The 25,534-nt window shown below is 41.3% G+C and overlaps 4 protein-coding genes across 5 annotated transcripts; 2 read left to right on the forward strand and 2 right to left on the reverse strand.

Moving 5' to 3' along the window:
* Nucleotides 3,458–9,943, forward strand: LOC8155556 (acyl-coenzyme A thioesterase 8). 2 transcript variants are annotated; one of them, XM_021462876.1, is made up of 17 exons: nt 3,460–3,686; nt 3,768–3,860; nt 4,380–4,447; nt 4,923–5,004; nt 5,135–5,181; nt 5,305–5,427; nt 5,742–5,819; nt 6,740–6,827; nt 7,502–7,614; nt 8,115–8,177; nt 8,255–8,310; nt 8,596–8,688; nt 8,856–8,912; nt 8,990–9,091; nt 9,191–9,239; nt 9,326–9,394; nt 9,485–9,943. In XM_021462876.1, the coding sequence occupies exons 1-17, from the start codon at nt 3,671–3,673 to the stop codon at nt 9,560–9,562; spliced, it is 1,275 nt and encodes a 424-aa protein (XP_021318551.1). In that variant the 5' UTR covers nt 3,460–3,670; the 3' UTR covers nt 9,563–9,943. The 2 variants fall into 2 exon arrangements, with proteins under 2 accessions (XP_021318550.1, XP_021318551.1); XM_021462875.1 differs by having other exon boundaries at nt 3,458–3,860.
* LOC8155394 (acyl-CoA thioesterase 2) lies at nt 11,853–18,001 on the forward strand. The gene is made up of 17 exons (XM_021462877.1): nt 11,853–12,061; nt 12,136–12,228; nt 12,841–12,908; nt 13,638–13,719; nt 13,848–13,894; nt 14,034–14,156; nt 14,459–14,536; nt 15,152–15,239; nt 15,601–15,713; nt 16,314–16,376; nt 16,452–16,510; nt 16,776–16,868; nt 17,038–17,094; nt 17,172–17,273; nt 17,367–17,415; nt 17,502–17,570; nt 17,661–18,001. The coding sequence occupies exons 1-17, from the start codon at nt 12,040–12,042 to the stop codon at nt 17,736–17,738; spliced, it is 1,284 nt and encodes a 427-aa protein (XP_021318552.1). The 5' UTR covers nt 11,853–12,039; the 3' UTR covers nt 17,739–18,001.
* On the reverse strand, nt 18,171–20,732 carry LOC8064638. The gene is made up of 2 exons (XM_021462878.1): nt 19,867–20,732; nt 18,171–18,593 (listed from the first exon to the last, which is right to left on the reverse strand). The coding sequence occupies exons 1-2, from the start codon at nt 20,096–20,098 to the stop codon at nt 18,394–18,396; spliced, it is 432 nt and encodes a 143-aa protein (XP_021318553.1). The 5' UTR covers nt 20,099–20,732; the 3' UTR covers nt 18,171–18,393.
* Nucleotides 22,955–23,864, reverse strand: LOC8064639. The gene has a single exon (XM_002448270.2). It carries the CDS (start codon nt 23,728–23,730, stop codon nt 23,365–23,367), a length of 366 nt encoding a protein of 121 aa, XP_002448315.1. The 5' UTR covers nt 23,731–23,864; the 3' UTR covers nt 22,955–23,364.

Raw genomic sequence — 25,534 nt, forward strand, 5'->3', positions numbered from 1 at the left:
GTTTACAGTACGCTCAAGTATGTACTCGCCCTGACTTAGCTTTTGTTACCGGGTTGCTTGGCAGATTTCAGAGTAATCCAGGTGTGGAACACTGGAAATTAGTAAAGAAAGTCCTGCGTTATTTGCAAGGAACAAAGAGCCTCATGCTTACATACAGAAGATCAGATTCCCTACAGATAGTAGGATATTCAGATTCAGATTATGCGGGAGATAACAGAAAGTCCACGTCAGGCTATGTATTTACTCTCGCAAATGGAGCCATATCGTGGAAAAGCAAATTACAGACGGTCACTACATCGTCCACAATGTATGCCGAATTTGTAGCATGTTTTGAGGCGTCGGGGCAGGTGAACTGGTTAAAGAAGTTCATACCCGGTCTGAGAGTGGTTGATAACATCTCTAAACCACTACAGTTATACTGCGATAATAATCCAGCAGTAGAATATGCACACAACAATAGGTCAAGTGGTGCTGCCAAACACATTGACATAAAGTACTATGTTGTGAAAGATAAGATCCGGGATCATGTCATAAAGCTTGAGCATATAAGCACTGAAAAGATGCTTGCGGATCCGCTTACCAAAGGTTTACCACCCAGCGTGTTTAGAGAACACGTAGCCGGCATGGGTTTAAGGGAAAGCCTATGATTCCTGGACAAAGAGGCCCAAAGAATAACAGAATTTGTTTCAGATCAGAGAAGTGTATTTGTAGCTGTCAAGTCTATCGGCGATAGACCGTGATGATGACGCAGTTCTATGCACTAATTTGTGATGAAATAAATAAGGTAAAAGAGTTTGAAAAGAAAGAATGCAGACAAAGAATAGAGTGAGATCAAGGGGGAGAATGTTGGTTTGATCTCCCACAAATATGGCCCAACGGCCTTATTGGGCCTTGTCTCGCGCCCTGATCGGGGGCGCCCAACCCTATATGGTTGGTGGGCCCCCGTCGCACTGCGCTATAAATAAGAGGTGGGGGCCGGCGGCACTGTTCACGAGTTGAATAGTAGCCACTCCTCCCCACCGACATCCAAACCCGAGAAAACCCTAATCCGATCTAGGGAGCGCAGCCAGTGACGGGAAGACTCACCGACGCCGGATCTGCGCCGCCTCGACGTCCGCATCACTGCCACCACTGACGTCGAAGAAGATCCACTCCGCCACTGACGTGATGGCCTCGGGATCGTCTTCCGCCGCCCCTGCTGCTCCTTCCGTCGACGGTCTAATTCTATTAATCCCGATCTATTTAATCCTCGTATTTACAGTTTCCTTTTACATCTTGTATAGAACTTGTACTCTGTTGTTTACAAATCAAAGAACGTACCCGCCTAGATCTACTGCTAGTCGATCCTATGCACATATTATTTCTATCAGCAATGTCTATATAAATAAGCCAAAAGGTGATTTTGGGATGATTAAGGCTAATCCCTCGACACCTAAATCCATCTAACCAATCAATTAGGTGTTGCGAGGGGTTTGAAAGCATAACTTCATATTCGAGTAGTCCAGAAGGCTGCAGGTCCGGATCAACATCAAGTTTTTCATCGAGAGGTTCAACTCTCAATTGGTGAAGAATAATTAGTACATCTACTTCATCTAGTCACTAAGATTAATTTTCATACTATGATGAGTTTCATATTTAGGATAAGCTTAAGATATTGTCATGCTAAGATCTATTTCAACATCCTTGACAAAACTAGGGGCAAATGATAGCAAAATCACAAAGTGAAAAAAGAGAGGGCCAAATCATTCTCTGAAAACACCTTCGTTCGCTTATGCTGATGGTTATACTGAAATGCTATGAGAGGAAAATATTATTCGTTCACTAAAAAAATACTGATAAAAAGTAGTGCAGCAGAGCATAGCCTTAATTTCAGCGAATGCCATAAGAATTTGGTTCCAACTTCCAACCGTAGCTGCACTTTCTCATGAACAGGATAGAACATGAAATCGACAATTCCTGGTTCAGTCAACAGCTTCGCACATGTTAAGCTGACGACGCTTCATCTATCTTCATGGCCGGTGCTCATGAGCAGTGAATACGAGGGGATTCATACGTGAGACGAATCCCTGTCTGGTATTGGTACCTGAGAATATTTTACATTTTTACAGTGCTGCAAATAGCGCAAGCTTGTGCAGAGCTATTTGTTGCGAGCAGAAAGTGCGCATGGGTATTGTGACATATATGTATAATAAAAGTTTATGTAATTATTATAACGGTCCACACACACGGATATATAATAATTATTATAAAATTACATCATATATGTATAATAAAAGTTTATGTACTTATGAATAGGCGCACTTCACTGATAGTTTTACGGCTAATATAATCCATACTTCGTATATCTTTTGTATAATAATGCCCGAAACGAGAAAGCTTGTGAGTTTTTTTTTACAACAAAAGCTTGTGGGTTAACGTTCTTTGAAAAAAAGGTATGGTGCAACCTTCGTGCATGCTGTTGTACTGATCGTCTGCCAGTTTCGCAAAGCAAAAAAGCTGAAGCAGCAGCACAGACAACCGCGATAGAAAAAAAGGCAACCCACCACAGGGCTTATTCTATTTTTCAAGATTCATCATCACATCAAATCTTGCGACATACATGAAACATTAAATATAGATGAAAAACAAAAACTAATTACACAGTTTGTCTATAAATCGTGAAACGAATCTTTGAAAGTGCTACTATAGCGAAAATCTAAAAAATTTTGTGAACTGAACCAGGCCTTAACCGAAAAACTATGATATTGTTTGATGATTTGTTCTGAGAAAAAATCACTACTGAATGTCTAATAGATTCGACAGATATTCGACAGATAAGAACGTTAGTAGCAACAAGCAAAGCATGCCATTCAACGGCTGCTTGGTCCGTACCGAAAGGAGATATGCTCTGATAATGAATACATGACATACAATCTTAATTATTACCTCCATGTCTACTGTGTCTATTTCAAAATAAGTGTTACTATAGCATTTGTGCAGGTCAAATCTTTTTAAATTTAACTAGGTTTATTAAAAAAATTAGTAATATTTATATCTCTAGATAAATTTATTATAAAATATACTTAGTGATTTTCTGAGTTTACACTATAACTATTACTAGACTTATTTATTATATATAGTTGATCAAATTTAAAAATATTTGGTCGCTCAAAAACAAAAATAGCATTTGTTCGTGGGACCGCGATCCAAGTGTACTGGCAAGTGGCTCCACGCGGGAGTAATCCATTCCTCTGTCACTACTCACTTGCAATTGCAATCACACCAGCGCTCCCCTAAAATTTCCACTGACAAGACGGCCCCGTCTCCACCAAGCACATCAGAGGCCCACTAGTCATGTCCACAGAGCCACGAACGGAAAAAGGACACCCAAGTCTCCAGCCACCCCTAGCCTGACACGGAGGGCCCGGACATCGTCCCCAACCACGCGCACAAATTGGAGTCTCTCTCCTGGTTCAGTCGTTCTCCTCTCGTCTCCACCTTCCCCACGACCACGAGTCCCACGGGCACGGCCAACCAATCTCTGCTCTCTATCTCTCTCTCTCTCTTCTCCGCGTCTTTAAATCCGAGACTATTTTTTTTTGTTCGCGTCCTCCTCCGCCCTCAACCGTAGCCGCCTCGCTGTCCCGACCGCCGACACCCCCTGCTCGCCGTTGCTGCAGCCGCGCAGGCGATGGATCGTGAAGAAGGTAAAGCAGCGCCCGCTCGGACCTCGCCGAATTTGGGAGCGATTCTGGCTAACCTGGGGCCTGGTTGCCATTGGTGTGCAGTGACCGAGTTCCTGGGGCAGGTGCCCCTCCTGCAGTGCCTCCCGGGTTCCTCCATCCGCAGAATCGCCGAGGCCGTCGAGATCAGGAACTACGGTACGTACCTAGCGCGTCCGCGTGCGTTACTGTGTGCTAGCAGTCTGCATCGATTGGCCGTTTGATCGGTTTCCTGTGTTTGAGGCGGATACGATATGAGATTACTCTGTTTGTCTGCGACAGTATGGCATGTGTGTTAGTTTATTTATACTTTCTGAAATCGACGTACTCTGAGTGATTACCTGACTTTGTGCCAAGTTCACAAAGTATTTGCGAGTGTTTATTGTTAGTCTATGATATGAGATTACGTTACAACAAAATTCGAGTTTCAGAACCAATGCGAACATAGCTCTGTGAGAAACAGGTGATGGTCGTTTAGTCGAAAGCTCTAACCAGTAGTCCAAAATGAATTTATTGTATTTAAGTTCAATTTTAATTGTTTGGCCCTTGGTTCCTGCTTAGTGTGCTCCCATTATATAAGGCTCTACTTGTTAAATATGTTTTTATTTTGTTTTTGTCATTGAATGTGGCGTGGCATCAAGATAAATCATATTTGGCTCTGATACTGGTACTGTGCAGAGCCTGGTGACTATGTCGCTCGTGACGGTGAACCTGTTGATGGCCTTTACATAATATTGGATGGTCAGGTAAAATTTATGCAAATTCTTACTTTTGTTGGATCCATGCATACATGTAGAACTTAGATGGCTGAGCTAAAGCTGTATATGAAATTTAGCCTGACTTTTCTTTCAACATTGATTACTAGTAGACTGCAAAAGAACAACTTCTTTAACAATGATTGTTTGTTTTGTTCTTTGGGTGAAAGACTTAGACTTCACTGAGTGAAGAACAGTATTTATAACAATGATCTTATGTTCCTGATCTTCCATAGATTTTCCTGCCCAACTGTATTAAATTGTTAATTTGTCTTGCTGCTGTGTTCATACCTTTAACTCATTATTTTGCAATTGCTTTGATATGTGTTAGAATCAGTAAGAAAATATGCTAGAATTACATGTACCTTTGATTTTTACCATAGTGGGAGTGGGGGCAGAGGCTGATTCTATTTTTAGCACTAATAGTACTTTCTGCTACTTGAATGACATCCTCATTATCCTGAAGGCTGAAGTTTCTGCACCTGCAAATGCTGAAGAAGCGAACCGCCCAGACTATGTGTTAAATAAATACGACTACTTTGGTTACGGTAAGACATTTTCTGTCATGATAATTTGGTTTAACTCTGTTCAAACTCATTCTGCATGAAAAAGATATAAAACAGTGATGTTTTATGTGATTTCATTTCGTTAACACTGATGCTTTGCATTATTTTGTAGGAACTAATAGTTCTGTTCATCAAGTAAATGTTGTTGCACTATCAAAGGTGCTTATTTCAAACAGCTTTTAACTTATCAATTCTTTAGCTGTAGGATTCTCTTTTCTGAGTGAACACTTGGTTTATGGCTTTTATCTGTATAACCATCTCTTGCTTATTGTTGACTAGCAGCTGACCTGCTTCATATTGCCCAATCAACATGGACATTTGTTACAACCAAAAACAATTTGGAATGCGGAGGAAACACCTGAACATTCTTTGCTGGAACAAATTTTGCACTTAGAACCACTGGAGGTAAGTATAATGTAACACCGTAACTACAATGTTTTATCCATTGTGCAACAAATGGATTTAAGACTGGCAGTGGAATAATATTTTTTCCCATTTGAGGACTAATATTTTGCTTTTTACTCACCGTACTTTGATTTACATTTACATCGCCTAAAATAAACAAACATGAGAGCAGACATGACTTTCAGAGTTTTGCATGGTTGCATTTTCTTGATTTGCTGTTAAAAGGACAAACATGATAAAATAAAGTGTCATATTATTATTTTTGCATTGAGTTCCCTTGTGTTGCTCACCACAATTCTTTTCTGTCGTTTTAGGTAGATATCTTCCGTGGGTTTACTTTGCCAGAAGCTCCAACTTTTAGGCAAGTTTTTGGAGGACAATTCATTGGACAGGCACTTTTCAACCTCCCTTGCTTACTTTCTAGATCTGATAACTATATGTATTTGACCTCTTTCTTTTACTACTGAATTCTAGCTCATCATTTTACTTTCAAGTACAAATTGTGAATTACTGAGTCAATAACTAAAAATAAACTTCTCTAGACATGCTTCCTCTACTTCCCATAATCACCTGGGTTGGATTTAAGAACATCTCCATGAAACCAATTATTCAGGAACAAACATACAGATTATATTTAAAATTCTAGTCCTTGTCAGTTTCCTTCGAGACATTCCATTTTGCCTTATTGTCTTATGTATTATGATATGACTATCTCCTTCATGATTTATTCACTTGATATGTTGCTAAATGCCACAGGGTCACAATTAAAAAAAAAACTCAACCTGCGGGGGGTAAGACAGCCCCCGAGCATTGCATTAAGAAGAAGACCTTCTCACGCAGGTCGAGAAAAACCCCGAACCCCTGCCCCACCCATACACAGCGGCACCGAAGCCCATGTGAGAACGACCGGGACCAGGCCTTAGACCTGTGCTTTGGCATGGGACAGACGAGGGGATTTTTTTAACCTTAGCCTGAAAATTCGCTCCTACGGGGAGTTGAACCCAGGACCTAAGGAGTGCCGCCGGGTTCCTCTAACCAACTGGACTAGAGGCCCTTTGGCAAGATATAAGAAATCATTTCTTAGGTGTCTTTTGAGTACCTGTAGGAAGTTTGAGTCAGAACTCAGAATAATCCCTATTTTGAGTTCAGTTATGTCAACTTTCTTGCTGCTGACAGTTGGTATCTTTTGGATGAATGTATTTCTTTATGCTCTATGCTTTTTTTCAGTAAAGGCTGGGGATCCTTGTAAAAGGAATAAATGATCTCAGTATGTTGTAGCCACTAACCAGTTCTTATGTTTGATCTCATGCAGGCACTAGCAGCAGCATCCAAGACTGTTGATTGTCTAAAAATGGTGCACAGTTTGCATGCGATTTTTCTTGTTGCTGGAGACAATAACAGTAAGGTTTCCTAATGCTGTGTGATCTTTTGCCAACGTTAATTTGGCCAACCAAATGTAATCTGAGAACCAGTAATCTGTTCATAAGGACTCTTACTAGCAGCTTTTAGTTTGGGCTTTAGCTAGGGCTTCTATTTTTATTCTTTTTTGTTTCATGTAATATCATGATTCAGTTGCGTAACAGTCAGTATTTTCTTTTTTTTAAGTAAAGGCAGGAGCTCTGGTTCTCAGTTAAGATGGAAAAAAGAGTTTTATATACAAGGGCCAAACACACCGCTCATAGGACCAAATCACAAATAGCCACCACTCTCACACTTGTTTTACCCCGCAAAGCACGCCCTACGCAAATCACAAAGAGGCTGATATTTGGTGTAATCTATCCCATTCAACCTAACACAGCATAAGATCTGCTCGGGCAGCTCTTCAGCTTTATTTCCCTGAATAGTCAGCCCAACATCTAGAACACATGCTTTTAGCCTGCCCAAAAATGTTTCAAAACCTTTTGCTTCAGATGTAGCTAAATCTGTACATGTCAATGTTGATCTCGAAGTAGTTATCACCTAGGTAAAACTCATGCTGTGGTCTAGAAAGGACATGCTTTCTCATTGTACGCATGCATTATGGCCGCAAGAAGTTTGATGCTCATGGCTGTCTTTGATTTGTCCTCTGGTGAAGTACCAATAATATATCAAGTTCATCGGGCACGTGATGGATCCAGCTTTGCCACAAGAAAAGTGGAGGCAAAGCAGAAGGGACTAGTTGTATTCACCTTGATTGCTTCTTTCCAGGTGCTTGTACTTCTGTAAATGATAATATTTGAAACTTCTTTGGACAGATTAAACAATTTATACAAACCTGTACCAGTTATGATTCTCTGCATCAAGTCACTGTTCCTTTGGTTGTTTTAAATGGTACTGTTAGTCCAAACTATTATCATACTTAACTTAAGGTTAATTGAAAAAACATCAACTGTTGGATAGAAAATGGCTACCTTATAGCCCTTGCACACCTTACTAAAATTTATGTTCATTAAACCCACAACTTTATGGTATTATCTTCATCATCTACCAATCAATATCATCCTTAGTCTCAATAGCTTCCAGACAATATAGTTCCTGGTCTCAATTTGATTAGTACAGTTGCTTATGATCCACGGATAAATTGTTTTTGAGGTACAACTGCTAGAATATATACTGCTAGGTTGAAATTTTTAGGACTGCAAAGGTCAGCCTCGTAAAATATGTCTGTGAATTTGGTCTGACTCCCTGTTCAATTGATTATCTCGCAGAAGGAAGAAGTGGGTTTTGAGCATCAGGCTGCAATCATGCCTGATGTTCCTCCTCCAGAACAGGCAAGGATTTTTCTCTCTTTCCTTTGATATCTGTGGAAGAAAAAAAAAGCAGATATCTAATAAGCAATCAAACGCAGCTCCTTAATCTGGAGGAGATACGAGAAAGACGGCTTACTGATCCTCGCTTCCCATCGTAATTTTTCTGACTTCCTATCATATAGTTCAATGGTTACTAAATTAATGATGTTATCAGGTTATTAATTGGTTTAACCATCAAACCACAGCCTTCGCCCTTCAGGATTTACTTCCATTGTGCCATTGAAAAGCATTATTTTTCAAATGGATCTACCTTGCTGTTGATTCAGCAAGTTAGATAGCACATTTATAATATCAAAATATTATTTTTAAGAAAAAAATAATATTGTTCATCTCTATCATTTGGTACTTGGTAGCCAATTGAATGTTTATTCATCTGCAGCCAATATAGGAACTTGGCAGCTAAAAAGAAGTTTACTCCTTGGCCCATAGAAATGAGATTCTGTGAAGATTCAGCATCTCAACATAAACCAAGGTATCCACATACATCTTTTCCCTGATCATCAACCTATTCATATTTTTGGTTTAAGTTATATTGATCCTGCAGATCCTGATTTCCTCCAAAGCAAGATTTTCCCCATTATATTCTTTTATATTATTAAAAATAGTTATGATTCAGTAATGCGTCTGATTCTTTTTTAGCTTAAACTACTGGTTTAGAGCTCGGGGAAAACTTTCAGATGACCAAGCTCTACATAGGTTAGTCATTACATCACCGTACACTATCGTTAGTAACTTTTTATGCTTGCACATAATGTTATTCTGCAATACTACAGATGTGTTGTAGCATATGCTTCGGACCTACTATATTCTGGTGTGAGCCTTAACCCTCATCGGGAGAAGGGTTTGAAGACATACTCGCTCAGTCTTGATCATTCGTACGTAACATTCACTCAGTATAGTTCTTACGATCATCATCAATTTTAGCAAATTTTTGTTTGTTCTTACGGCTGCCTCCTGCCTGTCACTGTCTGTAGCATCTGGTTCCACAAACCTGTGAAGGCTGACGAATGGTTGCTGTATGTGGTAAGTGATTGACCGATTGTAGATCTGTTCATCGATGCAGATGAGCCCATGCGAGATACTAATGTACACATTGCTCCCATGAACAGATCGAGAGCCCATCTGCACACGGTGGTCGGGGTTTCGTCACTGGACGCATGTTCAACAGGCAAGGAGAGGTATGCATTTGTCTGAGCTCTGATTCTGCTTCTGCACCTGTTCGTGAGAGTTGGGACCCAAGTAATTATATTCTCTTCTGGAATACGCAGCTTATCATGTCGCTAACCCAAGAGGCGTTGATTAGAAAGGAGAAGCCACGAGGACGAAATCTGAGGCCGAAGCTTTGAGAGATGCACCATCCTTTCTTCTAATTTGGTTTAAATATTTATGAATTCACAAGCAAAAATGTACAATCAGTGGTGGAGCAGCTTTATCGAAAACCTGGAGTTCCTAGAGGACCCTTTAGGTGTTCTCTTAGCTCTATTTTTTTTCCCCTAGAGCAGAGTTTGTAGAGCTGCACCTATTTAGCTGAAAAATATGGAGCGGTACAGTCAAACACGCCCTTAGTGCTTGCACCATTCTCTTTCTGGAGTATAATACGTGGTTGATACGAAAAGGGGGGAAGGAAAACAATATTTGGTTGTGCAATATATATGCTCAAGACATGTGTAGTAGCAGTCTTAGCTAACTTTCAGTGAATCAATAGTGCCAAGAAACGTCTCATTTTATGGCTCGTTTGTTTAACTTTGTGGCATCAAAAGTCAAAGCTATGTTTATAATGATTTTTCAGATCCAAAACTACCTTTGGCACTTTTGTCTGGAGGTACTTAATCAAGTATAGAATGATGAAACCTAAGGCTAAACCAAGAGGTCACTTGAGTTGAGCTTAACTCGAGAACTCCTGATTTGGCAAAGAAGCGCCTAAATCTTGAAATGGAGTAAATGAGGGAGGATGAGCAAAGCAAGAAATGGGATCAAAGAAGTAGAAAATTGCATTGGGGATGAGAACCGATCAAACCTCCAGAATCACTAGTGACGCTTCAACTATCCTTCAACTCTGGCAACCTTTGGTTTTGATTAAGGCTAGGGTTTGGGTTTAGGGATGACATTTTGTCCACAAACTTAAAATGGGATGGTCGAGTGCATTGTCAGCCTGACGACAATGGTGTGTGGGTGTAATAGGGTGTGGCAAAGGCAACGCCGCTAGGGTGGTAGACTAGTAGTGGAGGCTGGTTGTAGAGCGTTGTTTTCAAGTGGTGATAAATTTACAACAATTGGCGGGGATGGTGGTGGAGGGTAACGGGAGGGTCAAAGGCTGGGGGGGGGGGGGGCATGTTCTCGTTGGTGCCAGATTAGGAGGGGCGCGATGGAGGTGGGACAGCGTGAAAAGAGGAAGCACAAGCAAGACGAAAAAATCGTAAGGAAGACGCACGAGTGGTGTCGGGGGGATATGTCAATATACTATTGGGGGCTAGCTTATTAACGATTAATGATGGGTTTGGAGGGCGAAATATTGCTCAAAAGGGATTACTAGATTAATGCCTATATTAGGGTAAAAGCCCTATATCCTTCATGTAATCGGGTTGAACATTAACGGGTTGCATCTGATGTGTTATGTTAGCATTAATCCTTCCTTCAACGCATGGCACACGCTCTTAATATTATCTATTTGCCTCCAGGCTTATTTATTTATAGCCATGAGATGCGATCTAAGTGTATTGGCATATCCAGCAAGGACACACGTACTGTTATCGAAAGGATATGGATACGCAGATATGATAATTTCTCGGAAAATATGAAACGTGGATACGTTTTATTAATACTATTTTTAAATAAAAAAATATATAATAATGGAAACTAAAAATGTGAAAGTGTAAAATATGAGTAATAACTAATCATTAGTTTAGTACATACAATCATATATGATACATCACTAGATCACCGTGTAGTAGTTTTTTTTTAACAGGAGATTTAAATCCAAGTATACTGGATGAATGCAGAAGTATATATATAGAGCACATCAAGTCAAGAATGAAAAGGGGGTGTAGTCATGGGAGGTCGGCGCAAGCTAGCTTTGGTGCTGAGTGCTGAATTGTCTTGTTCTTCTGCATCTCTTCCCTGTATCGTGGGAGCTAGCCGCGTCCGTAGCGGACTGGTGGCTGGTGGGTGGTTCCCAGCGCAGTGCTCCCTGGCACGACGATCTGGAGGACGAGACGTCGATTTGCGCGGGAGGCGGCGCGCGTGCGCAGGATGCGGCGCGACGGGACGGGGGCTCGTCGTCGACGACTGGCCAGCTGCGGCGCATCTCCTGCGCGAGGGGGCGGGGGTTCGTCGCGGGCAGGTCGGATACGTATCAGGTCACGTACCAAATATTCCGAAAATTAAATAAAAAATCGGATACTCGCATGATACGTATCGAAGCCGTATCAGCAGCGTATCCGTATCCATGTTACATATGGCAAGTGGCTCATTTGCAATCACAACAGGTCAACAGTGCTCCCCTAAAATCTCCACTGACAAGCCGGCCCCTGTCTCCACCACGCACAACACCGTCCAACGACCCTCGGCCTGACACAAAGGGCCCGCCTCACCGCGCGCACAACCCAAATCTCAATTATAAAGTCTCTCCTCTTTCAGTTGTTCATGTTCTCCTTTCCTCTCCAGGTTTAAAATCCGAGACTTTTAGTTTCAAAAAAAAAAAAATCCGAGACTTTTTTTTTTGTCCGCGTCCTCCTCCGCCCTCAACCGTAGACGCCTCGCCGTCCCGGCCGCCAAGCCAACCCAACAACCCCCTGCTCGCCGTTGCTGCAGCCGCGCGCAGGCGATGGGTCGTGATCGCGAAGACGGTAAAGCAGCGCCGGCGCAGACCTCGCCGAATTTGGGAGCGATTCTGGCTAACCTGGTTGCCATTGGTGTGTAGTGACCGAGTTCCTGGGGCAGGTGCCCCTCCTGCAGTGCCTCCCGGGTTCCTCCATCCGCAGAATCGCCGAGGTCGTCCAGGTCAGGAGCTACGGTACGTACCTCGGTACCTGGCGCGCCCGCGGGCGCTACTACTGTGCTCAGTTGGCTGTTTGATCGGTTTCCTGGCTTACTCTGTTTGTTTACGGAAGTATATGGTATGCGTGTCAGTTTGTGCTTTCGGAAATCGACGTGATCTCGGAGTGAGTGCCTGACTTTGTGCTAAGCCCACAGATTATTTTTGAGCTTGTGAGTGTTTATGGTTAGTCTACGAGATTACAACAACAAAACTCAAGTTTCAGATGTAAGCAAGCAAATGCGAACATAGCTCTGCGAGAAACAGGGTGGTGGTCTTTCAGTCAAAGCTCTAACCAGAATTCCGTAATGAGTTGATTGTGTTTAAGTTTAATCGTAATTGTTTAACCCTTGGTGCCTGCTTAATGTGATCGGTGATCCCATTATATAAGGCTCTACTGGTTAAACAAGATTTTATTCTTCTGTCATTGAATGTGGTGTGGCGTCAAGATGAATGAATCATATTTGGCTCTGATACTTCCCATAATATAAGGCTGTACTGGTTAAACAAGATTTTATTCTTCTGTCATTGAATGTGGTGTGGCGTCAAGATGAATGAATCATATTTGGCTCTGATACTGGTACTTTGCAGAGCCTGGTGACTATGTCGCTCGCGAAGGTGAACCTGTTGATGGCCTTTACATCATATTGGATGGTCAGGTAAAATTCATGCAAATTCTTACTTTTGTTCCTTCTATGCATACATGTACAACTTAGATGGCTGAGATAAAGATGTATAGGCACTGAACGTTTCTTGTGGCGTACCTTTGCACCTCATGGTTACCACCCATCTTCTGAGCTGACGCTTCATTGAATCTGCACTGGTGCAAAAAAAAAAAAAATTAAAAACTTCTATACTTCATTACCACCCATCTTTGGCATTGGTGATTATTTGACTGGTGCGCAGAAGGCTGTAGTACCACTGAAAAATACCCAACATGGAGATATAACATCAGTAATTGACTACTCATTTGAAACAGGTGGACCATATAATTTAGCCTGGCTTTTCTTTCTACATTGATTCCTAGTAGACTGCAAAAGAACAACTTTTATAATGGTTGTTTGTTTTGTTCTTTGGTTCTAAGACTTAGACTTCACTGAGTGAAGAACAGTTTTTATAACAATGATCTTACGTTCCAGATCTTCCATAGCTTTCCTGCCATCTTCCATAGCTTTCCTGCCCTAACTGTATTAATTTGTCTTGCTGCTGCGTTCATACCTTTTATAATGGTTATTTTGCTTTGATATGTGTTAGTATCAACGAGAAAATATGCTAGAATTACATGTACCTTTGATATTTACCATAGTGGGAGTGGGGGCAGAGGCCGATTATTCTATTTTAGCAGTAATACTTTCTGCTACTTCAATGACATCTTCGTTATCCTGAAGGCTGAAGTTTCTGCGCCTGCGAATACAGAAGAAGCAAACCGCCCAGACTATGTGTTAAATAAGTACGACTACTTTGGTTACGGTAAGACATTTCCTGTCATGATAATTTGGTTTAATCCTGTTCAAACTCATTCTGCATGAAAAAGATATAAAACAGTGTCTTATGTGATTTCATTTCTTTAATTACTGATGCTTTGCATTATTTTATAGGATCTAATAGTTCTGTTCATCAAGTAACTGTTGTTGCATTATCAAAGGTGCCTATTTCCAACAGTCCCACTTTTAACCTGTCATTTCTTTAGCTGTAGGATTCTCTTTTCTTAGTGAACTCTTGGTTTATGTTTTCTCCAAATGTGTATAACCATCTCTTGCTTATTGTTGACCGTTCTGTTGCAGCTGACCTGTTTCATATTGCCCAATCAATATGCACATTTGTTACAACCCAAAACAATTTGGAATCCGGAGGAAACACCTAAACATTCTTTGCTGGAACAAATTTTGCACTTAGAACCACTAGAGGTTAGTATAATGTAAGGCAATATCTATACTGTTTTATCCATTGTGCAACAAATGGATTTAAGACTGTCAGTGGAATCATACTGTTACCATATGGAGACTAACCTTGTGCTTCTAACTCATCATATACTTTGATTTACATCGCTTAAAATAAACAAATATGAGAGCAGGGATGACTTTCAGAGGTTTGCATGGTTGTATCTTCTTGATTTAATGCTAAAAGGACAAACATGTTAAATATAGTTTAATATTTTTGTATTGAATTCCCTTGTCTTGCTCACCACAATTCTTGTCTGTCTGTTTAGGTCGATATTTTCCGTGGGTTTACTTTGCCCGAAGCTCCAACTTTTAGGCACGTTTTTGGAGGACAATTCATTGGACAGGCACTTTTCAACCATCCTCGCTTACTTTCTAGATCTGACAACTATATGTATTTGACCACTTCCTTTTACTTCTGAATTCTACCTCATCATTTTACTTTCAAGTGCAAATTTTTGAATTACTGAGTCAATAGCTAAAAAGAAACTTTTTTAGACATGCTTCCTCTGCTTCCCATAAGCGCGTGGGTTAGATTTAAGAGCATCTCATGAAACCAAATATTCAGGAACAAATATACAAATTATATTTAAAATGATTTAGTCCCTGTCAGCGTCCTTCCAGATATTCCATTATGCCTTACTGTCTTATTTATGATATGACTATCTCCTTCATGATTTATTCAGTTGATATGTTGTTAAGGGCCACAGGGTGACAATAAGAAGCTATAAGAAATTATTGCTTAGGTGTCTTTTGAGTACCTGTAGGAAGTTTGTGTCAGAATAGTCCCCTTTTTGTGTTCAGTTATGTCAACTCCCTTGCTGCTGACAGTTGGTATCTTCTGGATAAATGTATTTCTGTATGGTACTGTTAACTCTATGCTTTTTTTCATTAAAAGCCGGGAATCCTTGTAAAAGGATTTCAGTATGTTGTAACCTCTTCTTATGTTTGATGTCATGCAGGCACTGGCAGCAGCATCCAAGACTGTTGATTGTCTAAAAATGGTTCATAGTTTGCATGCAGTTTTTCTTGTTGCTGGAGACATTGACAGTATGGTTTCCTAAAGCTATGTGATCTTTTGCCAACATTATTTTGGTCAATCAAATGTGATCTGAGAACCAGTAATCTGTCAGTTAATTAGCGGGGGTGAAATAACTAGAAGCTTTTAGTTTGGGCTTAGCTGGGGCCTGGGGCTTCTATTTTTATTCTTTTTCGTTTCATGTAATATTATGATTGAGTTGCGTAACACTCAGTATTTTAACTCTTGAAACTAATCCACAAGTCTGATACCCATACAGCATATTTCTGGCTTTGTAGTAAGCTGGGATACTTAGTGCACTTTCTTTCAATCCAAAAAAGAAGTTTGATGCTCATGGGCGCATGGCTGTCTTTGATTTGTCCTCTGGTGTAGTACCAATAATATACCAAGTTCATCGGGCACGTGATGGATCCAACTTTGCCACAAGAAAAGTGGAGGCAAAGCAGAAGGGCCTAGTTCTATTCACCTTAATTGCTTCTTTCCAGGTGCTTATACTTCTGTAATGATAATATTTGAAACTTCTTTGGACACATTAAACAATTTATACAAACCTGTAGCAGTTATGATTCTCATTTTTCAATATTTTGAACTTGAAAAGACCTCTGCCTTGTTCATGCTGAGAATTTGCGAGTTAGAAGGTAAATGATTATTTTGAAACTTGTATCTCCCAAAACTCTGCATCAAATCACTGTTCCTTTGGTTATTTTAAATGGTACTGTTGGTCCAAACTGTTATACTTAACTTCAGATTAATTGAAAAAACATGAACTGTTGGATAGAAAATGGCTCCTTGTAGCCCTTGCACACCCTACTAAAATTTTTGTTCATTAAACCCTAAACTTTATGGTATATCTTCATCAGCTACCAATCAATATCATCCTTAGTGACAATAGCTACCAGACAATATCGTTCCTGGTCTCAATTTGATTATTACATTTTCTTATGATCCACTGATAAATTGTTCTGTGGTACAACTGCTAGAATATATACTGCTAGGTTGAAATTTTTAGGACTGCAAAGGTCAGCCTCTTGAAATATGTCAGTATGAGTTTGGTCTGACTCTCTGTTCAACTGATTATCTTGCAGAAGGAAGAAGTGGGTTTTGAGCATCAGGCTGCAATCATGCCTGATGTTCCTCCTCCAGAACAGGCAAGGATTTTTCTCTCTTTCCTTTGATATCTGTGGAAGAAAAAAAACAGCTGTCTAATAAGAAATCAAATGCAGCTCCTTAATCTGGAGGAGCTACGAGAAAGACGGCTTACTGATGATCCACGCTTCCCACCGTAATTTTTCTGACTTCCTATCATATAGTTCGACGGTTACTAAATTAATGATGTTATCATCTTATTAATTGGTTTAACCATTAAACATAGCCTTTGCCCTTCTGGATTTACTTCTATTGTGCCATTGAAAACGATAATTTTTCAAATGGATCTACCTTGATGTTGATGCGACAAGTTTAGCACATTTATAATATCAAATATTCATATTGTTCATCTCTTTATCATGTGGTACTTGGTAGCCAAATGAGTGTTTATTCATCTGCAGCCAATATAGGAGCTTGGCAGCTAACAAAAAGTTTACTCCTTGGCCCATAGAAATAAGATTATGTGAAGATTCAGCGTCTCAACATAAACCAAGGTATCCACATACATCTTTTTCCCAGAATGCAACATATTCATATTTTTTTTGTTTTAAGTTATATTAATCCTGCAGATCCTTGTTTCCTCCAAAACAAGATTTTCCCATTCTATCTTTTTACATTAGTAGAAATAGTTATGATTTAGTAATGTGTCTGATTTTTTGTCAGCTTAAACTACTGGTTTAGAGCTCGGGGAAAACTTTCAGACGATCAAGCTCTACATAGGTTAGTCGTTACATCACCGTACACTACCTTTCATCATTTTCTATAATTGCACATAATGTTATTCTGCAACACTACAGATGTGTTGTAGCATATGCTTCGGATCTACTATATTCTCCTGTGAGCCGTCACCCTCATCTGGCGAAGTCTTTGGAGATACACGTGCTCAGTCTTAATCATTCGTATGTTAACATTCACTCAGTGTAGTGCTTCCGATCATCATCACCTTTAGCAAATTTTTGTTTGTTCTTACGGCTGCCTGTTACTGTCTGTAGCATCTGGTTCCACAAACCTGTGAATGCTGACGAATGGTTGCTCTATGTGGTAAGCGATTGACCGATTGTGCATCTGTACATCGATGGAGATGAGCCCATGCGAGATACTAATGTACACATTGCTCCCGTGAACAGATCGAGAGCCCATCTGCGCATGGTGGTCGGGGTTTCGTCACTGGACGCATGTTCAACAGGCAAGGAGAGGTATGCATTCTTCTTAGTTCTGATTATGCTCCTGCACCTGTTCGTGAGAGTTGGGACCCAAGTAATTATATTGTCTTCTGGAATGCGCAGCTTATCATGTCGCTGACCCAAGAGGCGTTGATTAGAAGGGAGAAGCCACGAGGACGAAATCCGAGGCCAAAGCTTTGAGAGATGCACCATCCTTTCTTCTAATTTGGTTTAGATATTTACGAATTCACAAGCAAAAATGTACAATATCAACCATGGAGCAGTTTCACTGAAAATCTGCACCCTTTTGGTGTTCTCTTAGCTCTATTTTTCCCCCCTAGAGCAGAGTTTGTAGAGCTACACCTATTTGGTTGAAAAACATGAAGCGGGGCAGTTAAACATGCCCTTGGTGCTCACACCTTTCCCTATCTGGAATATAATTCCCTTTTTTATCGGAAGTAAAAGGGGGAAGGAAAACGATATTTGATCGTGCAATATATAACTCAATAGATGTGCAGTGGCGGTCGTAGGTAACTTTTGGTGAATCAATAGTGCCAAGAAACGTATAATTTTTTGGCTTGTTTGATTAACGAGTGGTGTCTGTGGAGATTCACCAACATACTAGTGGTGGGTTCAAAGGGCGAAATATTGCTCAAAGGAGCACACACACATAGCGGATTACTAGGTTCATGCCCCTGTTTTAGGGTAAAAGCCCTACATCCTAGCTGAGTCGGACATGCATCCGTGCATTAGGCATGGAATTGTAGAGTTTACATGGGCAGGGGATGGCCTTTGGCCTTTACACATAGGGGAGCTCCAGCCTCCCACCACAGTTCACACCACGACGTGTCAAACTCTACAGCTTCATTTCACACAAAGGATTGACATTACCATTCTGATTCATTGACTTCTCACACCGAGCAATGGTTTCATTTACTTTTTTAAGTACCTTCGGCAGATCTGCAACATTAGCTTCAATCTTAGATTTGAGCATGTTTACTTTCTCAAGCACCTGGTCATCTTCAGCAACTAATGTTTCCGAGAGAACTGCAACTTCTGCAATATACATGGACATATTAGCAAATATTAATGTAATAAATAAAGAACTTAAACGAGTATGTCAGTTGCCGAGCTTCAGAAACATTTGTTATCCTGAAAATGTTAGTATTTTTTATTTCGAACTAGCAACAGCAGATGTAAAAGATTAGGCATTTTTTAAATTTTGATAGGTAGTTCCTTATCTAGATGATGATCCACCAGATTTGGAAAATCTAGATGGAGAGAAACGAAAGAAAAAATCAGCTATCGGGGGTTAATATGATGCAAGGCAAAGGAGAAGGTTCATCCAATGGTCAGAAGACTAAATCAGTGAGAAGATCCCTGGATTTTCTTGAGGAATTTAAAGAGATCAGTCTTGAAAGTGTGGACTTACTCAGAGCTATGGAATTAGAAGGTTCTGAAGTTGATGAACAGGAATTCCAAGCAAATGCTCAGGAAGAAACAATAGATGATGATGAGCTGATCCATCTCCTGGTGGAATGGGTGGATAAGTTAGATTCTCAAAGGAGAGAGCAAAGCAATGAGGGACTGCTAGATAAGGAACTTGCTAAAGAATCTGATTTTGTAGAAAGCAGTAATCCAGAGGAATGTGGAAATCAATGGACCCAACCATCTGAGGATGTTTTGGAGAAAACAACGGTTCAGATGGAGCAGGTGGATAAGACTAAGAGAGGAAAAAAAACAAGTTTGGGGTCTGATTCCAGCACAAAGGAAGAGCAAGAGGTTCAGTGATGATGGGAGAAGCATGTTAGAAAAGGCTCAAGACTGCAAGAGGAAGCATAATTTGGATTCTATGCGAGGTAATAATAGTAAACCTTCTAGTAAAACTAATTCTTCTACTTTTGTCTAATATTGCTTCTGAGATTAGCATTATATCTAGGGACAGCAATCCTCTTTCTCAATCCATGTTGGATAACATGGTTAAGCTAGATAATCTTAGAAATGAAAACTATGGGAAGATATGTAGGAAAAGAGCTAGTACTAAGGCAGTGGATGCTGCTGGTTCTGGTAATCAGAATAAAAATGATGCTGATATTGATATACAAACTGATGGTGAAAATAGGGGAACTATGGGTGGCTGCCCAAAAACCCCCGTTGCAAATAGCATGCAACCCATACTAATAGAGGACTGAATTGGATTTGAAGAATATAAAGTTTACTTGGACTAATAATCAGGAAATTTTGATTATGGCTAGAATAGATAGAGTGTTTGTCAGGGCGGAGCAATCTCAAACCCTAGTACGATAGCTTGGCAGGGAGAGGGGCGTACCCAGCCGGTCGAGCGAGCGGAGCGCGGCGACACGGGAGGCGACAGCGTCAGAGAGGCGGGTGGCGGTGCCGCGGAGGTGCTCGAGGATGCGGCGGTCCAGATCGGCGACCTCTCTCTCCAGCTCCTCCGCCTCCGCGTCGTCCTCAGCGGCTGCGGCGGAGGCCGGAGCCTTGCGCTTGCGCTGGTTGGGCGCGGCTCCAGTTTGCCCTGGCTCGAGCGAACCGCCAGCCATTGTGGATTTTGCGAGGTAGACAAGGGGAGCGCCGCGCAGCGGATTTCAGTTTGGGGGAGAAGGAGGAGCGCAGGGTGCGTCCGTGCGATTTTTGCGAGCAGATAGGCCCGGTTCAAATTAGGGGCTTCTGATACGTGGGCCCAGATGGGTCAGGTTGGCCGTTGAGTAGGGTTTTTTTTTGTTTGGTTCCTATGCTTCTCTGGCCATGCTCAATGGAGCTGATTTGGGTTTGCTTGATGGCCCGAGCATGCAAAGTTTGGTCGCCTCTAAGGAGTTTTTACCCAGGCTTTCTAGGATGCAGGGGTGGATTCCATTAAACCTGGCTTTGTCTAGCCGTTGTGCTCGATTCCTCTCACCATGTGCTCTCATCTCTCGGCCTCGTCGCCGGCTGCTGTCTTGAGCTCTTAGAAATGGCAATGTGTTCAAATCCTCAATTTCGCACGTTTAATTTTTCTTTTAGAGGGCGAGAATGAGTAATTTAATCCCCACAAGAATTAAAATTGAGAAAATTAGTTCTCGTTGGTTCCTACCTTACAAACTCAACTTCTTGAAATGCTAAAGTTCAACCTAGTATAAATAGCAACCTACTCCCTCCATCCCAAATTATAAGTCGTTTGACTTTTTTTACCTCAAGTTTGACCACTCGACTTATTCAAAAAATTTATGCAAATATAGTCAAATTTAAGTCATTCTTGAAGAACTTTTATTAATAGACCAATACACAACAAAAAAAGTGATATTTTATACAAAACTTTGAATAAGACGAGTGGTCAAACTTGATATTAAAAAAGTCAAACGACTTACAATTTGGAATGGATTGAGTACATCCTAAAAAAGATGTCTCTTATTACATGAATTTTTGCTTGTTTAACTTATATTTATTTGACACCATGAATTTGTTTTGCTCTTTAAATGTTACTCCCTCCGTCCCAAATTATAAGTCATTCCAAGAATCTTGAAGAGTCAAAGTTTTTCAAGTTTGACCAAATTTATATAGCAAAATAATAACGTTTTTGGTACCAACCAAGTATCATTAGATTCTTTGTTAGTTATATTTTCATAGTGTACCTATTTTATGACATAAATCTTTGTATTTCTCTCTATATTTTTGGTCAAACTTGAAAATACTTTGACTCTCCAAGATTCTTAGAATGACTTATAATTTGGAACGGAGGGAGTACATTTTATCATGAGCAATCCTTCGACGAGGAATTCCCCATTGATATCCCTAGAGCCCACCCTGCACCTCATATCTACCCCACTAAGCTTCGTCTCCACCCTTGCCGCTCTTGCACCTCCATCTCCACCCATATGTGTTGTTTTCATTCGCCACACTGGTCACCACCCTAGATTCATTCTAGACCTCATCTTCAACCCACTAGACGCCTCCCTCCATCTCGCTTCCACCAACCAGTCACCACCCTCCACCTAGCCTTTCCTTGCTAAACCTGTCTCCAACCCGGGCCACACCCTCGGTGTGTCTGCACCATCAGCCCTTGGATCTGTGCCTCCACACACGCGCGCGCGCGTGCACTTATACTAGCGTGTACAGCACGAAGAACCCACCTTCACAAGCGCGTAGAGGAGAGCACAAAGAACAACAAGAAGTGAAGAGGAGGTGATTTCAGCTAAAATGCACCTTGACAAAAGGGAGAAGTAATCCTATATAAGCTAACTAGGGAACCAAACATGATTAGTACAAGTAAACTAAGCACAAGTCTCTTGCATTACTGAAGCAGCTAGCCAACCTAGCTCTCCAACCGTCCAACGTGAACCAAATATATCCAATGTGTTCTGGCCACTTGAGCTATCTCTGTACTCGAGAGAGGATATTGAGTTCCTTTTGGCAACGTTTCTAATTTTACGAGAATCGGTATAATCACTGCCAAAACGATAAGAAATGCTTCGCTCGAGAGGGAGACAGGATTGCACCGCTTTTGGTTATGATCTCTATAAGGTCTTGTTTAGTTCCGAAAAGTGAAAAGTTTTCGGTACTCTAGCACTTTCGTTTGTTTGTGACAAATATTATCTAATTATGGACTAACTAGGATCAAAAGATTCATCTCGTGATTTTACAGCTAAACTGTATAATTAGTTTTTGTTTTCGTTTATATTTAATGTTTCATGCATATGCCACAAGATTCAATATGACGGAGAATCTTGAAAACTTTTTGGTTTTCAGGTGAACTAAACGAGGCCTAAATATTGAAGCAAAGCTTTCAAAGACGACGATGGTCCGCAAATGGAGACCCTGCATACTAGTTATTCTGTTCAATTAAAAAAACAGCAGATAGGATGACTGGTGTGGAAGATTTTTGAATAAATACGTTAGATGTAGGAGTAGTACTTAACAGATACAGTCACTGGTCGACTCATGGGAGGACCACACAGAGACCACCAGGAGCCTTTTGACGTTTTGTCTGTTTGGTGCCTTAAGATATTTTCTTACTCAAGTTGCGTGTTGACGTGCCAGCAGAGTTAAGCCAACAAACAGGCTCGTCATCAGGTTCAAGCTGTAAACTGCACTGCACCGATGGATTTTTGCAAGAATATTCCAAGCCTCAATAAGTGCGCATATCCCCTCTCTATCTCGTTACCTTTGCTTTTGTAAACAGAAGCAGGCACCCAAATCTTGAATTCGTCCTCTAATAATTGGACCAAGACAGGAGAAGTAATTCCACGATAGCATCAGTGACACAACTTGCAGGGAGTATTCAGCGTAGTGGAGACACTAGTAGCATGATATCTACAGCCTACAGGTGCAGTCTCAGCTGCATCATCAAAGCGTCACAGTTTAATGTATAGCACCGCGAAAAATCTGAAGCTTTGGCAAACAAATATGGATGCGTTGAGGGGGAAAAAATACTATGAAGTAAAGGTGAATGTTGCCATCTCCACAAAGAACGATTTAGGCCTAATTCAGAACAGCAATTACTGTGCCGAAGCCCGAATCACAAGCGTACATGAACACATAAAAAATTCAAGAACGCTGCCGCTGGCTGAATGCACAGCAAATCGGCAAGAAAAATTTTATTTTCGTCTGAGCGAGCTCGATTACGCTATAATAACGAACCTACTTAATTACATCCATCCATGATGCATATGAGTCGATCGACGGCGTGTGCCATGTATGTACATTTATCAACTAAAAGACGTGTGGAGCAATATTACCAGGAATTTGCCGCTAGCCCTTCCATAGGCGCGCGGGCGAGCGGCGAGCACCGAGCGTTACGGGAGGTAAAAGCCGGAGGACGTGTGGTACGCCGTCAAGCGGTCGCGACGACGTCGCGCGCCGCGGCCGTGGGCCGCGGGAAGCCGGCGGCGTGGCGCGCGGGCGCGAACCTGGCGCTGAAGTCCGGCTCGTGCTCCTCCAGCTCCAGGCATCCGTCGTCGAAGTTCTGCGCGTAGCTGAGCGGGTCGTAGTTGAGCCCGCCGGCGCCGAGGAGGGAGGAGCGGCCGCGCCGCCGCATGCGCCGCACAAGGCTGAGACGCTGCCGGAGCCTGCGCCACAGCGCGGCGGCGCCGAAGCGGCCCCAGCAGGAGGCCATGGCCCCGTGGTACGCCTCCCCGTCCTCGCCCTCGACGCACTCCTCCAGCGCCGGCAGCCTCCCCGGCGACCCCGGCGCCCACATCTGCGCGGCGCAGCGCAGCGCAGCTCCTCCGGTCCTCTCCTCCCTCTGCGCGCGCAACTGGCCTTGGCAAACTGACTGGCAACTGAATGAGTGATGTGTGTGTAGGTAGCTGGTTGATTGGCTGGTCTCTCGTCTCGGGCTCTCGGCAGATGAGGCGGGATGGGAGAGCGCGGAGGGAGGCGGGAGCCGTGGGATGCGAGGCGGACGGCGGAGATGGGGAGGCGCAGCGGGTGCCGTGCGTGATGAGATGATGTGCTGCCCCCGGCCTCGTCGGCACGTTCCGTCGTGCCAGCGGGGATCTCGACTGACGTGGGGACTGGCGCGGCCCCACGGCGGGGGCACGACTTCAGATCCGGAGTGCAAGCCTGGGGCTCAAATTGCGTTTGAAATCAATACCAGTATTACTTGAATGTTGGAATTATTTGACAGCCGATGATGATTGCTCAATCACCAGCAACGAAAAGATTCTCCTACATCATACAAACTTGGGCTAGAACAGATCAACCAGTTTTGTTACTTCGTTTCTGCGGGTTTCTTTTTTTTTTATCTGAGCATTGCAGATCGCGAGCTAAGGCTTGCAGAAGATCCAGTTTAGAGATGGGACAAATCCGACATCTATCCCTAATACTTAATCATGGAAATTTCAGTCTGCCGAAAATTTATCCGTCTCCCCCATCAAGTGTCCCGTCTGAGTGCGTCCGTAGCGGAAGAAAAAACAAAATAGAAATATTTCTAGAGTTTCTAATATAAAATCTCCTATACACATTAAACACATTAAAAATAAGAAAAGTACAGGGGCGTAAAGGCAAAGTGTTTATTCTATTAATTTACTTTTCTTTTATTCTTTAAATCAGTTCAAAATTGATAAATACGTAGTAATTCATAGAAAAATCTAAAAATTATAAAATAAATTTTGTTCAGCTCCACATATGTAGATCCATGCAGTAAACAAAAATATCACAAAATTTTAGTACTTTTTTTTGCGGAAGATGCTTGCCTATGTTTTTAGTGTAAAAATTGATTGGTTAAAAATTGATAAATGCGTAGTAATTCATAGAAAAATTTAAAAATTATAAAACAAATTTTGTTCAGCTCCAGATATATAAATCCATGCAGCAAATAAAAAATATCACAAATTTTAGTATATTTTTTTGTTGGAGATGTTTGCCTATGCTTTTTAGTGTAAAATTGAAATTATAGTTATCTTCTCCAATTATTATAAAATTATTATGGTAGCCAATTTAATGTGATGCTTGGTAAATGTTTTAGCACCATTCCTACATATCTCACCGATTTACTAATTTACCTAAATTTATGCTTGAGAATGCTTCCACTACCTTTTGCACGATTTGTTGTTATATCATATGAACACTTCATAATAAGTATCTAATACCATAGATGTCATGGTTATCAATAAAAGAAATTATAGAATTTAAATTTTATAAAAAAGATAAATATAAATAGATATGTAACATTCATTTGATGTTTTTCTCCCGTTGCAACGCACGGGTATATTTGCTAGTATACATAAAAAAGAACTATAGTATGTCTGTAATTTGCGAGACAAATTTTTTAAACCTACTTAGTTCATGTTTAAACAATAATTATACAAACGAAAGTGCTTCATTATCCAAAAACTTTTCACTAGGGACTAAACAAGCCCTAGTCGATATTTTTTTTAATAATGTATAAAAGTATCCGGCCTCTACATCCAGGGATGTACACAGACAATTATTACAGAGATTTGGAAAAGAGAAAAGGCCAAGGTCTTATAGATCGACCCGGACCCTAATTCAAACAATAA

The sequence above is a fragment of the Sorghum bicolor genome, chromosome 6, assembly GCF_000003195.3.
Source record: "Sorghum bicolor cultivar BTx623 chromosome 6, Sorghum_bicolor_NCBIv3, whole genome shotgun sequence".
Lineage (NCBI taxonomy): Eukaryota > Viridiplantae > Streptophyta > Magnoliopsida > Poales > Poaceae > Sorghum > Sorghum bicolor.